This window comes from Quercus suber, unplaced genomic scaffold, assembly GCF_002906115.3.
Source record: "Quercus suber isolate HL8 unplaced genomic scaffold, Cork oak 2.0 scaffold_170, whole genome shotgun sequence".
Classification (NCBI taxonomy): Eukaryota; Viridiplantae; Streptophyta; class Magnoliopsida; order Fagales; family Fagaceae; genus Quercus; species Quercus suber.
Window position 1 is genome coordinate 218,748 of NW_027069630.1, and position 14,805 is coordinate 233,552.

Below are 14,805 nucleotides of genomic sequence, written 5' to 3' on the forward strand. Positions count from 1 at the left end.
ATAGTTTTACCATAGGCTTGGGTCCGAGGACCATGCAATACCTTGGTTCTGTCTACCACTTCTATTTTTCTGTAAGTATCTAGTTTCCCCATAGGTTTGGGTCCGAGGACCATGCAATACCTTGGTTCTGTCTAGTACCCAGGTATAATGGTGTGTATAGTTTTACCATAGGCTTGGGTCCGAGGACCATGCAATACCTTGGTTCTGTCTACCACTTCTATTTTTCTGTAAGTATCTAGTTTCCCCATAGGTTTGGGTCCGAGGACCATGCAATACCTTGGTTCTGTCTAGTACCCAGGTATAATGGTGTGTATAGTTTTACCATAGGCTTGGGTCCGAGGACCATGCAATACCTTGGTTCTGTCTACCACTTCTATTTTTCTGTAAGTATCTAGTTTCCCCATAGGTTTGGGTCCGAGGACCATGCAATACCTTGGTTCTGTCTAGTACCCAGGTATAATGGTGTGTATAGTTTTACCATAGGCTTGGGTCCGAGGACCATGCAATACCTTGGTTCTGTCTACCACTTCTATTTTTCTGTAAGTATCTAGTTTCCCCATAGGTTTGGGTCCGAGGACCATGCAATACCTTGGTTCTGTCTAGTACACAGGTATAATGGTGTGTATAGTTTTACCATAGGCTTGGGTCCGAGGACCATGCAATACCTTGGTTCTGTCTACCACTTCTATTTTTCTGTAAGCATTTAGTTTCCCCATAGGTTTGGGTCCGAGGACCATGCAATACCTTGGTTTTGTCTAGTACACAAGTATAATGGTGTGTATAGTTTTACCATAGGCTTGGGTCCGAAGACCATGCAATACCTTGGTTCTGTCTACCACTTCTATTTTTTGTAAGCATCTAGTTTCCCCATAGGTTTGGGTCCGAGGACCATGCAATACCTTGGTTCTGTCTAGTACCCAGGTATAATGGTGTGTATAGTTTTACCATAGGCTTGGGTCCGAGGACCATGCAATACCTTGGTTCTGTCTACCACTTCTATTTTTCTGTAAGTAGAGGTTTGTCCTCGAACCGCTTTACTGGAGGCGATTCCTCCTTGGATCGGATTATGATTTTTACACGTGGCGTTGATCTCGCTTCCAGCTCGAGGCCCCATCTTTTTCATTTATGAAGCGCCCTTTGTCCGTTCATGTTCCGCGCTTGACGCTTTGGTGCGCGAAACACGCCTTCATTAATGTCCTCGTGAATTAACACGAGTCCAACAGTTTACGGCCTCCTTGGAAATTGGTAGCTTCATTATTAGCTCAGCTGATAATTCTCTTTTCGAACTCTGCATGAATTAATTCTCACCAACCCCCATCCCCTATATAAGGTGGGGAGATGGTTTCTCCACAATCCATGGGCCTCTTAACATAAACAGAAAAAACGCATTCTTCCAGCTCCCCAAGCCCTTTTAACAACCCCGCCAAAATTGTGACTGGAATTGGCAAAAGCCGGTATGGCTGCAGCCCCCACTGGGCTTCCGGTGCGGCAGAATCTAGGCGTAACCCCGATGGCGCCCTACAAGGTGGCCCAGAGGGATGTTGTTAGAGTACCTAACGTCTCTCCTCGGAGCGCACCCCCGACGAAGAAGACGTGCGAATTCATCTCACGGGCGGTGCTCGAGTGTTGCCGTCTCCAACGGCCAACACTCGTGAGGATCGGAGAGAATCAAGGGAACATCATGGGGGAAGGTATCCCGGAGCCCCTGCATCTGCTCCTCTCTTTGTTCCAGTTCCGCTGTGCCGAGAAGGGAATTGTCGGTGGCCTGGAAACGTGATGGCCCTCCCCCTTCTCCGCCTTTTGTGTCAAGCTCTCCCATTCTCTTTATACCAATAAAGGGACGGCTTGACACTTCCCACCGGCTAGCTTTTTTAGGGCGGCTCCACCTGGGCCTCTGATTGTAGAAATAGCTGGTAGGATTAGCTTGTAAATTTGTTTGTGAAACACACCTGCCTGAGCCTCTGATTGTAATTTGTACTGTTTCTATTTATGAAATAATAATATCAAGATTTCTCTTTTCACTGTCAAATCTTCTATATTTTTTTTTTCAACCTACTATAAAATGACCACTTAGAACAATCGCCTGGTGCGCCGACCAGCACCCTAATCCTTCCCACAGACGGCGCCAATTGTAAGGACTCGATTTGCGTTTGACCCTGATTACAAATGGGTTTTTAGCCCAATCAAGCCCAAACAATAAATTTGTAGAGAGTGGGTTAAAGGTTTAGGCGCTGGCCGTCGTTCACCAAGCATGAACTCTTTTTTATAAAAGAAAATACTTAGAGTTAATTTACAACTGGGGGAATGCTCCTCGGCCCGTGGCCGAGGAGCCCCTTTTCTTCTCTTTTTTCTTCCCCCCCCTTCTTTACTTTACTTGCTTTTCTTATATAGTCTTCATCTTCCTATCTCCTTCTTCCATCTGTTGATCATCCATTCGCCTCCCTTCTGACCATCCGTCCCATCAGAGGCCTTATCGGTACTCAAGTGGTTCACTCTGATCAACGTTGCCCTGCTAAGGGGTTATATCCCCATTAATGCGGCCAGAGGGGTTAGGTGAATACATTAAGTGTGAATGTGACAGCTTGCTCTAGGCTTGTCCCCTCCCAAAAATTATCTTTAGTATGCCGAGGACGAAGAGGTCCTCGGCGTGGGTCAAAAAAGAGGCTTTGTCTAACTTAGCCTTGGCTGGTTAGTTCTCCTCGGCGCTGGCCTTAGGCCTATTACGCGATGGGTTGTGGCTGTTAGGCCCATGGGCCCCACATTATGTTATTGACATTTTAGTTTTATGTGTTGTGGTTTTCATAGGTTGTGATTTATTTATTTGTTTCAATTTGGTGGTGTGTAGGTGGAAATTTATTGGCAAGGATTTCATACAATTGTTGATCTATCTCATTTATATGCTAGGCACCCTCTCTCCCTCTCATGTTCTTTTTGAATTTTTAGTATTTTTGTTTACTGCCTTTTTTTTTTCTTTTAGATTTTACAAATTCTTATATAATTCTATCAGCAAATTGTGGCATGTTGATTTTGTCTATTGGTTTTGTGTATTTTGTAGAAGATTTGCACGGACAAGGTCTTCTGATATTGGAGCAATGTTTTCACATTCAAATAAGTGAGAATCACAATTCAGGTGGATTGATATTCATTGCTATATCTATACCTTATTCTTTGAGGTTTTTTTTTTTTTTTTCCTTTTTCTTTTAGATTTTAGAATTTCTTATATAATTTTATTAGCAAATAGTCCATTCCTTTTTCCATTGTGTTACTTTGTTATACTATTTTCAACAAAAAAGAAACTTAATTGAGTTCCTTGATTAGGCCCTTAAAGAGGGATTAAAGCTACTAAATACAACATACTTGGAGTAGACATTGAGTCAAATGATCAATTATGTCCAAGTAAGGAATGAAATGGTCTATTTCTTCCCAAATTTGAAACCACTATCTAAAGCCTATGAGAAAGCTTCTATTTTTTTTTTCCACTACTAAAGCTAATATTTAATGCAGAACAAAGACAACAACAACAACAGGGAGGAAGATGATTTAAATTTTGAGATTCATCATGGGGGAAGGTTCAAGAATCTTAATGGATTAATTCATGTTTAGGAATCTTAACGAGGCAAGGTTAGCTATGTGCTCTAAGTTATTTTTATTATTTAGGGGGGATTAATATTTTGATGCTTATGTATATATTGTTTTGTGTGTTATAATGTAGGATACATTGTCTACCAATGGTCATAAGACATCTCAAGGCTACAACAAGGACAACAAGTGTTGGAGGTGGATTGCTGCTACTACAAGTGTTGTTTTTGTAATTTAAACTACTACAAGGGCTGGAGAAGCAAGGGTTGCTGCTACAAGTGCTAGAGATTCAAGTTCAAAGCATGCAAGCCAAGCAAAAGAACAAACCTTGGACGATTCGAGAACATATAACTAGACATTAACAATAATCTGTTTTATGTAATCCACATACACTTGGTGGTGATAATTTTGGAGCCTTAGGTGATATAGATTATGTTCCCGCAAATAATTCTGTAATTTTTTTTTTTTTTGTCCTTAATATAATTCTGCAACTTTAGGTGATAATTCTCACCTATTTATCCTGAATAAAGCTGCATTTTTACATATTGCATATTTTAGGTGATATAAATGACTATGTTGCTACATTAATAGCATGGGAAACTCTTATGATACCTATTCTGTCAAACTTGAAAATATGTCATTGCTAAATGAAACACTTATTCCTTCAAATCTTAAGTAAGAAGGAATAAGGAGAGATGGAAGTGCCTAATTTTAAGTGATATAGATAAGTATCTAAAATTCAAGAGTATTTAAATTAGTACTTTTACATATCTAACCTTATTATTTAATCTTTTTAACATATGAATTTGAGAGTATTTTGGTATGCAAAATGATGAAACCCAAATAAGGAATCACATTATTAGTAATATAGACTAGCCTCTAAGCATGTGCTTACACTCGTGCTTAGAGGCTCTTTTATTTTTTGGGTAAGGATTAAATTAGAACATTTATTATAATTTGAAATTTCTACAATTTTTACTTACAAAAAAAATCTCGGGGTGTGATGAAATATTATTTCACCACACATAATACTCATCACACCCCAAAGTTTTTTTGTGATTGAAAAATGTAATAATTCCAAATTATAATAAATGTTCTAATTTAATTTTTACCCAAAAAATAGAAGAGCCTCTGAGCACGCGCTTACGTGCATGCTCAGAGGCTAGTGTGTATATATATATATATATATATATAAAAAAAACTCTACAAAATAGGATCACTGACCAAAAAAAAAAAAACCAATGTGAAAACCAACGTGAGTGTACTGGGAATGTGTTCCTATTTTGTAGATAGTGTTTTACGTGGAAGTTAAAGAAGCATTTTTATCAAGTTTTGCCCTACTTAAACATAGGCTGTAGGGGTATTTTGGAACAAAAAAAAAATCTAGTCCAAACAGGGGCAGCCCCTTAAATAGTAGTATAGACAAACTTCACGTTTAAACTTTTTTCTTTCGTTATTTTTGTAATTGACCGAAAAAAAAAAAATATATATATATATATATTGATCTCACGCACGTTTGATACATTTTTTTTTTCCTAAAAAGTAGCAAACACTAAACCAACTGTTTACTCCATTTCAAATCCTAAATTTTAGAATAGTTTCTTTAAAAAGTTGTTATTTTATTAGACCGACTTTTTTAGCAATAGAGTCCTATACAAACACAGACACCTCTTTATCTCTCGGTACGTGATAGACTAAAAGGTAACAAAATTGCTACTTGTAGAGTAATCGAAAGTACATGTTTACATTGACTTTGGCTTAGTTTTTGTTTGCAGGCTAATTTGGTTACTTAGTGGATTGCTAAAAATTGTTTTCAAGATTGCTGTGTTTGTTTTTTCTTGACATGGTATGTGTCTAAGTTTTTGTGATAATTTTGGTCCTTAGAGATAGTTGAATGCATTTGTATATTCACATAATCACATGCTTGATATTCTATAGGTTTCCCCGGATCCTAATGCTGAGAAAGCAGTAGTGCCAAAGGAAGAGATCTTGGATTTTTCAATTGCCACCTGAGCCCTCGAACGCAAGGCATGTTGAGGTATGTCCTTTTCTTTTTTAAATTGTTGATAATTTTGTTGGGCATTGCGTCAACTGAAATTTTCTGCATTTTTTATTTTATCTAATAGTTGCAAATTTGTTTTGTTTTTTTATAGAAAGCTTATTAGATGGTTGCAAAATTGTTTGGGGTTTGTGTTTGTTTTAACTTCGGTTCTTTTTTGATAGCTCTATTACCGTCCTTTTGTTGAGCAAGATTTTTCAGTCCTCTAAACTGAATTAGTAGCCAAATCCTTGCAATTTTTTTAAATTCTCAAATATCTAGCAACTTTGGAAGTTGAACTTAAAGACTCAGTTTGTAAGTAATTTCTCCTTAAAGTTCATTATTTTTTTGGTTCTTCCTTGCCATTCTGGGACAATGTTGCAAGTTCAAACACAAGTAGCTTAAGATCATTCTTTATTGGAATGGGATTCTTATTTCACACACACCCATAACATTCATCAAACTATTAAGAATTGTTGTGATTGAAAAATATAGCAATTCCAAATTATGATGGATGTAAATTATTAAAATTTACTCAAAAAATAGAAGAGCCTAAATTAAAACACACCGTTTTGCTTTCTTTTTTCTTTTTAATTTTAATAACACCCATACGACGTCGTTTCATTAAAAAAAGGACATGGATTTCCTCCAAACATGTTTGGAGAAAATGCTACAAATATGGACAATTAGCAATTAAAAAAAAAAAAGAATCACTCTTTATTCTTAGACTATAGCATCTCAGCCCTAAGACCCTAGCTGTATCTATAAACCCTAATTTTGAACCGGGAACCTCTATTTCTCTCCGCTTTTTATCGACACAGCCGCTCGTCTCATTATCTCCAGCCACGACAGCCATTTAACTCTGGTAATTTCTATACGAAACATTTTTCCAAATTTCTAATTCGATTTTATTAATTTCTATTTAAACCCATAAACAGCCAAGTCATTTTTGTACCATTTTTCTTTGTGGTTGTGAATATGAGTGCTTTCAGTTCTGGGTTTTAGTTAAAAATAGTGGGTTTTGTGTAAAAGTTCAATTTTGATGGTCCATGTCCTTGGAAACTAGCGAAAAAAAGCCATTGATTGGTAAACATTCCACAATGAGCCACGCCCTCACCCATACACACTTTTATGCAAATCAAAATCAACATCACCACCGCTCAGCTTTATAAAAGCAAACACAACCCCATATCCATAAAAGAAAAAAAAAATACAAAGCATGTACTCGCAAATTTTTTCAGTACCCAAAACAGAACAAATAGATCATTAGCAAGAACAAATAAAGCATGCACAGATCTAAAAAATTTTGAACAAATATTTCAGAATCTCTAGTAGTACCTAGTGGTTTTTGGTAGCAGATCAGTTTTTGGTAGCAGATCAGTGGTACCTGGTGGTTTTCTTAGATCAAATATATAGATGTAAATAAAATTTAAAAAATATATATATATATATGCAGACGAGAAGAAGAAGAAGAAGAAGAAGAAGAAGAAGAAGAAGAAGAAGAAGAAGAAGAAGAAGAAGACAAAGAAGAACCTGGTGGTTTTCGGTAGCAGATTAGTGGTACCTAGTGGTTTTCTCATATCAGATATATAGACATAAATAAAAATTTATTGAATTGAATAAGAGTGAAAGTTAAAGATCTGAATTGAATTGGGCATGTTTGTAATTTAGCCAAAAAAAAATTTTATATGTTTAGGGTGGCATTCCCCAAATCGCACAAACCACACTAAAAACACCCGCAAAACGGTAACCGCACCGCACCACACCCTCTATATATATTAATTAATATATATTATTATTATATTATATATATTATAAATATATAACATCAAATGCATTATACATCCTTCTTAAAAAAACATAATACATTAATAATTTAAGACCCTTCTCTCCAAAAAAAATAAAAATAAATAAATAAGTAATACCTTAGTAGCTTCGACCCTAGTCGTATCTCACTGTGTGCGCATTTGATTCCACTTTGAGAGCCCAAAAAGCAAGTTTTGAAGCCCAAAGTATTAGTTTCTAAAAGAAAAAAAGAAGGTAAATTACAAATTATACCCCTAAAGTTTATGGGTGATTGACTTTACGTGCCCGTTTGTTTGCATTTTCCAAGTGCAAAAAGTGCATTTTCAAACCACTTTTTCATCCTGCCTGGTTGGTAAGAGTCTTTCATCCTGCTTTTTCTAAAACGTGGCTTTTTGAAATGTGAACAAACAGGCTTTTAACGCAACACAGCTCTGGCGAGCTTTTGCAAAAGCCAATGCACGTTGATAAATGTTACTGTTGAGAAGCTATCTTCAATTACCAAATTGCCCAAGCATTTTATTGAAAACCCAATTTTGCTCTTTAAAAAATCAAGGTCTGTAGCTCACCCAATTCCTTTCATCTCATCTTCAGAACAAGTCTCTCCTTAGTGCACAATCCTCTCCGTGCTGGTGCAAATAAATTCTCCATGTTGCTACGTACACAAGCCGTTCTTCAACAAATTCTTCGTCTTCTTCTTCTTCTCTTCTGTATTTTTTTTTTANGTGGTTTGAATTACACATTAAAAAAAGGTGAAATTACAAATTGCACCCTCTAACTTTGCTTAAAATTTAATTTAGTCATTTGACTTCACTTTTATTCAATTCAATCCTTTAACTTACAACTTCTTCAATTCAATTATTTGTTAGTTTCAATTAAAATTGAGCTGTTAAGGACCCCTCAAAATGACGTAGTTTTATATTGCACAAAGTTGAATGTCAATTCTAATGAAGACAAATGGGAGGATTGAATTGAATAAGAGTGAAAGTTAAAGATCTGAATTGAATTGGGCATGTTTGTAATTTAGCCAAAAAAAAATTTTATATGTTTAGGGTGGCATTCCCCAAATCGCACAAACCACACTAAAAACACCCGCAAAACGGTAACCGCACCGCACCACACCCTCTATATATATTAATTAATTAATTTAATTTATATTATATATATTATAAATATATAACATCAAATGCATTATACATCCTTCTTAAAAAAAACATAATACATTAATAATTTAAGACCCTTCTCTCCAAAAAAAATAAAAATAAATAAATAAGTAATACCTTAGTAGCTTCGACCCTAGTCGTATCTCACTGTGTGCGCATTTGATTCCACTTTGAGAGCCCAAAAAGCAAGTTTTGAAGCCCAAAGTATTAGTTTCTAAAAGAAAAAAAAAAGGTACAAATTTTTTTTTAATGTGTAATTCAAACCACATATATGAGATATAACAAATGATATATATACATACATACACATATATATATATATATATATATATATATCATTACTATTGGATATTCATTTAAACATGAACCATAATTCATCATAATCTCTAATATTGCATCAATGAGTTCACAAAATAAAAACTATAAAGTAGCATTGCATTTATGACTTGAGTGACACCTTATAGTATTTCCATGACATCTAATGTTCAAATCTCCCCTATTGGTATCATCGCGTATCCTTGGCGCGATGGTCACTTCATAAATATAAGTGTATATATGGTGTAGGAATCAAAGGTCAGAGTCAAGTTTCTAAAAGGAAATTTCACACACACACACACATAAATTAGGATAAAGTATAATTATTTCTCAAAAAAAAAAAAAATCCCCCTTATATGTTATAACTTGTAATTACTTCAAGGCATAAATTGTGGAGCGGACTGCCCTAATTTTTCGTTTTGCTCCATGATCTCTATGTTCTATCCTACCAACAAAAAATAAGGTCAAAGTAATGTTAAGGTTGTCCTAACAATTAAAGTCACTATGGTGGATAAGTTAGAGAAGATGAGGAGTGAAACCAAGTGTTAAGAAACCAATCGGTTTGTAGTGCAAGTGTTAAGAGCCCGGCCAGATGATATTTTCTTCTTCGTGTGAATCTAATCTGGTAGGTGACCATAGGTTGACTCATTGATCCTTGTGGCTAGATTTATTTATTATTTTAAAAATCAGGCTGGCCAAAAAATTAGAAAGGAGAGTGGTTCTTGATTCTCTGATCTGATCGATGGTTAAACTAGCAACATCATAAATAATTTAATAAATAATTTCAAAATTATAATATAAATAATTTAATACATAATAAGTTTATGACCTGTAATATTTGCTAAATAATAACTTTAAAACAAATATATCATAATGTTCAATTGTGGAATTATTTATATATAAAAAATGGCATTATCACAAAACAAATTATTGGACTTTCCTTCAAAAGTTTGTAGGTTTAATCACAATTATCACATAATTATTTCTATTAAGTTTGTATTAAATGTCCAACATTCAAATTTTCAATAAAAAAATTCTTCATAGACTACTAATAATTTCATTAATAATATTTTTTTAGTTATAAATATATTAACTAATATATTTCACTGAAAATTATATTGATGAAAGTTGTAACTATTTTAGTAAGAGACCAAGAAAGAGCACAAAAAATGTTGACCCAAAAAATTATATTTTACTAAGCCCAAAAAGGCTTAATCTTTTTGGGTGATCCAAAACCCAAAAGGCTTAAGCTCAATTAGTATGTGCTCAATTATGTTATATAAACTACTAATTATTTTCATCATTACTCAATGTAGGACTTCCTTCTCAAGTGTGAAGAAGTCAAGTGTGGCATTGCTCTGTTGGGTTCCTCAAGTGTTGGCTTCCTTCTTCGAGTTTCTTCCCGTAATCTTTGTCAATTTTACTTATTCCCTCTCGAACCTGGCGCACGAAACCTTGACCCTTATTCCCATTTTTCAAAATCGGTATTGTAATGGCAATGGAAAAAAGATTTCCAAAACATGATTGTGGTTGTGGTGAATCGGTTCTTGGATGAAAATTCACTATGTATAGCTTCTCTGGTCCTGATTCATTCTTAGTTACAATAGTGTGAACTCGAATTTGGTGTCAAACAAATATGATGGTGTTTAACATGCTTTAACACTCACAGCAACGCTTTTTATGGCCTATTACCTGCGGAACAACCCATACCATATCATATCCTAGCCTTACAGTCACATTATAAGGCAAAACTTGTCCACTTCAGCCAAAATACCAGAGGGGTCATGTCCTCATAGGTTGAGAAATTTGAGATTATAAAATTATAGCATGTGACATTTGTCATCTGTAGCTGCAAATCCACGCTATACTTATGTCACAACTCGTGATTAGTGCAGAAATTGACACAAAATATTTAGGTATCAATTGTGAGCTCATGTAAAAGTGCTAAAATCTAATCACAAGTTCACACATAATCAGGCGTGGAATTGATTGTGAAAATGGGTGTGTGAGTCTGTCTGCAGGCAGATAGTGACCTTTTTGCATATCTCAACATTTTCATCCACTGTCTTCTGGGTGGATGATTTTGAAAAATCTTTTCAAACTGTTGGGGTTATCATTGAGAGAAGTGTGGACCGGAGAAAACAAATAGAGAATTTGCAAATTAAACAATTCAAAGAATGGGGGTGGGGGAGTTTGGAACAGAAATGTCTTCGGGTTGTGCAGGGATCAAGATATTAGAAAAGAAATATTAGCTTTACCTACCAAGCCAAGGGCAGTGTTTTCTCTGTGCCCAAAGTTGGCCCGTGGTTTAGATTTTTGGGCCTGTACATGTTTCTAGCTAGTGCTAACAGAGATTGGCTATAAATTAACAGTACTAGCAAGATGGTTAATCGGAGCTTACCCTAGGCATTGATTTGGATTGGTTTTAACTTTAATGAACCACTATTTCTAATCTAATTAGATCACACAAAATGGGATGCTTTTTTTAACATAGTTACTCCAAAGTAATTAAGATCATGAAACTAGTAAAGTCCAAGTAATTGGGGGAAATATGCAGTTAGCTATGTCAATTGTGGAGTCCAATTGTATCATGAACTACTGATGATAGAGATGAAAAAAATGGAAAAAGAGTTTTTTTTAGAGAAAGAAAAAAAGAAGAAGAAGAAGGAATAACTAATTCTTTATTTATTTAATTGTTAGTGACTTATGACTAATTAGATTATTCATATCTCTTCTAAAAATTGGGTAAATGGTAAAGTTGTAGGTTCAACTGTTCAAGTTCAACACCCATTAGATATATATAACTTATAATTAAAAACAAAAACATATTATTATTCTAACATTAATTTTTAATAGATATCCTTGAAAATCTACAATTAAGCTAAGCCCAATTAATGTTAGAGCACATAAATTAAGAAACAACAAATTGTTTTACTAATTTATACAAACTTGAATAATTATGAATTTAATTTCTATTTGAGGGAAGTAGAACCATCGTCCATAAATTTTAGGAACTTGGATTATATCTAGCATATTCTCTAGTAAAGCATCAAACACCAAATGGACAATACAGGTGTTATAAAAATAATCATGTGTTGCTTCCATATCTCATCTAGTGCGCTCAACGGAAGTTTCACTCTTTCAAAAATTATTTACATCTTATTTATAATATGATTATGGATGTCATAAGTAGCTACTATGTGTTATCTTACACTTAGATCATAAATAAATACAGGTACATATTAGGGGGGGAAAAAAAAGAGAAAGTTGACAATAATTAAACCAAAATCAGCTATAGACAACTGCCATTGCACTCAATGTCGAGTGATCCACCTTCCCTTATTAATTGCTTTCACAAAACAAGACTTCGTAAACAATAAAGAAACCATGTACCCAACGTGCACTACCAAGTCGTACGTTCTAGAGATTCTATAACATTTTCACACCCAAAAAAAAAAAAAAAAAAATCTCAACAACAACAACAACAATGTCAGTGTTGGTGAAGACAGACTCGGAGGTGAGTAGCTTGAGCCAATCCTCACCAGCAAGGTCTCCTCGGCGACCTGTGTACTACGTGCAGAGCCCATCTAGGGACTCTCACGATGGAGAAAAGACCACAAACTCTTTCAACTCGAGCCCAGTGCTCAGTCCTATGGACTCTCCTCCTCACTCTCACTCCAACTCTTCTCTTGGCCCTCACTCCCGTGAGTCCTCCTCCACTCGCTTCTCTGGTTCCCTCAAGCCTGGTTCACGCAAGAACAACAACAACAGCAACAACTCTCAAAGGAAGGGTTGGAAGCCATGGAAGGATCAGTTTGATTCCATTGAAGAAGAAGGCCTTTTGAACGATAAGGATGGAAACCAACATTTCCTTCGCCGTCGTTTTTATTGTCTTGCTTTTGTTGTCGGCTTCTTGATGCTTTTCTCTTCCTTTTCTTTGATTTTGTGGGGTGCAAGTCGTCCTCAAAAACCCACCATCACTATGAAGGTACATTTTTTAAAGTATATATGTACGATTTGAATCTCTCTATTTAAAACAACAATAGGTCTTTGTTGAGCTACCAGTTCTTAGTATTTTTTTTTTGGTTATATATAGTGATAATTTAAAGAAACTAATAAGACATTGAAATTGCATTTTTATGATGTGGGTGTTGGTTTTTTTTTTTTTTTTGTGATTTTTGTTATAAATTTTCTGGTGATGTGGGTGTTGGTTATTTATGATTGCAGAGCATTTTATTTGATCAGTTTGTGATTCAAGCTGGTGCGGATGCATCAGGAGTAGCCACTGCGATGGTGTCCATGAATTCCACAGTAAAGCTCACATTTCGTAACACTGCCACATTTTTTGGGGTCCATGTCACATCAACACCTTTAGATCTCACATATTCTCAACTGAAAGTAGCCTCTGGAACCGTATGCATGCAATCCCAAGACATGTTCTTTTCATGTCCGTTATTTTATGATTCTTTTTATTTTTTTAGTTGAACATTTTGTTTGATTCTGTGGTTATCTGGGTTTCAAATTTTCAGATAGATGAATTTTATCAATCAAGAAAGAGTCAGAGATCAATAGCAATCATTTTGAAAGGAAGCAATATCCCACTGTATGGAGGAGGATCTAGCTTGGGCAGCCAAAATGGTGCACCAATTGATCCAGTGCCAGTGACATTGAACTTCACGGTTCGGTCAAGAGCTTATGTTTTGGGTGCACTGGTCAAGCCAAAGTTCTACAAGAGGGTTGAGTGTTCGGTGATTATGGATCCCAAGAAGATGAACGTGGCAATTTCGCTGAACAACAAGTGCACTTACAAGTAGAGATTAATCATAGCATTTCTTTGATTATAATTATGTATTATATACATATGAAGGGGAGCAATATATTGTTTTTTTTTTTTTTAATTTCTTTCTTTCTTTGTTTTTTTCGAATAATTTAAGGGTTAAACAATTTTAGAACTATTGACTAAAACAAATAACAAATGCAGTTTTTTGGGGCTTACAGGCAGGAGTTGACTGCATGGATCCGATCATATAGCTGACTGACCATGAAATCCAGGGAGTAGCGAATGCTAAATCTTGATTTGGTCAGTGGTTTTATTTATTTATTTTTTTTCTCCCACCTGAACTTTATTAATGTTCAGTAGTGTTCTACTCTTCTCTTTCACACTTAATTCGGATTATTTTTAGGTGCCATTTATTAACATGTAGTAATTATGATGCATTTAACCAAAAAAAAAAAAAAAGTAATTATGATGCCAGAATTACAAACATGAAACATGGATGTTTAATTCCTATTGTATTAGTTAGTCAATTATTGCAACCATATCTGATATCCCCTTATTATTATTATTATTATTATTTTTGGTTTAAACCAGTTTTTCTTTCACACACTGTTTCTTGCTTTTATAATGGATACGCATTACACATACACGTTCCACGGGTAAGAATTGACTCTTTTTTTTTCTTTTTTCTTTTTATCAAAATAGTCAAACTTGAGATTATCCTAACTTCTCTCTAAAAAAAATTTTTGGTAGAAAGAATGAATGTTTTATTTTATTAAGGGTCTGTTTGAGATCTACTTATTTTGCTAAAATTGAAATTTTTTTTACTAAAAGTACTGTAGATAAAAGTAAAAGTTAGCTGAAATAGTATAATGAGACTCATGAATAGTACCAAAAAGTGCAATGGTGCTCATAAATAGTAGCAAAAATGAACTAAATAATAAAATAAGCTGACTTTTTAATTTTTGCCAAATACACACAAGTAATAGTTACAAAAGTTGGTCCATTAGTCATTGTTGGACAAAATATAGCATTCAAGGAGGTTAAGGAACTCTCTCTAGGAGTGTTTTTTTTTTTTTTTTTCTCTCCAAAAGATCCCATATATAGGAATTATTTACAAAAGTAGGACA

General features: G+C 34.9%; 1 protein-coding gene and 1 long non-coding RNA gene across 2 annotated transcripts; both read left to right on the forward strand.

The window, feature by feature from the left end:
* The first annotated feature begins 2,771 nt into the window (after positions 1-2,771).
* Positions 2,772-4,106, forward strand: LOC112003946 (uncharacterized). Its single transcript, XR_010630666.1, has 3 exons — positions 2,772-3,112; positions 3,319-3,396; positions 3,505-4,106. It is a non-coding gene; the product is annotated as an uncharacterized LOC112003946 (long non-coding RNA).
* An 8,267-nt stretch (positions 4,107-12,373) lies between these two features.
* LOC112026619 (uncharacterized) lies at positions 12,374-13,899 on the forward strand. Its single transcript, XM_024059306.2, has 3 exons — positions 12,374-12,886; positions 13,126-13,311; positions 13,428-13,899. Exons 1-3 carry the CDS (start codon positions 12,386-12,388, stop codon positions 13,710-13,712), a joined length of 972 nt encoding a protein of 323 aa, XP_023915074.1. The 5' UTR covers positions 12,374-12,385; the 3' UTR covers positions 13,713-13,899.
* Positions 13,900-14,805: the final 906 nt, after the last annotated feature.

Excerpts from the sequence above, each read along its gene's own strand:
- LOC112026619 (XM_024059306.2), top strand. The coding sequence starts at position 12,386 with ATGTCAGTGTTGGTGAAGACAGACTCGGAGGTGAGTAGCTTGAGCCAA. Across the intron at positions 12,887-13,125 it reads AACCCACCATCACTATGAAG|AGCATTTTATTTGATCAGTT; the intron begins GTACATTTTTTA and ends TTATGATTGCAG. Across the intron at positions 13,312-13,427 it reads TGAAAGTAGCCTCTGGAACC|ATAGATGAATTTTATCAATC; the intron begins GTATGCATGCAA and ends TCAAATTTTCAG.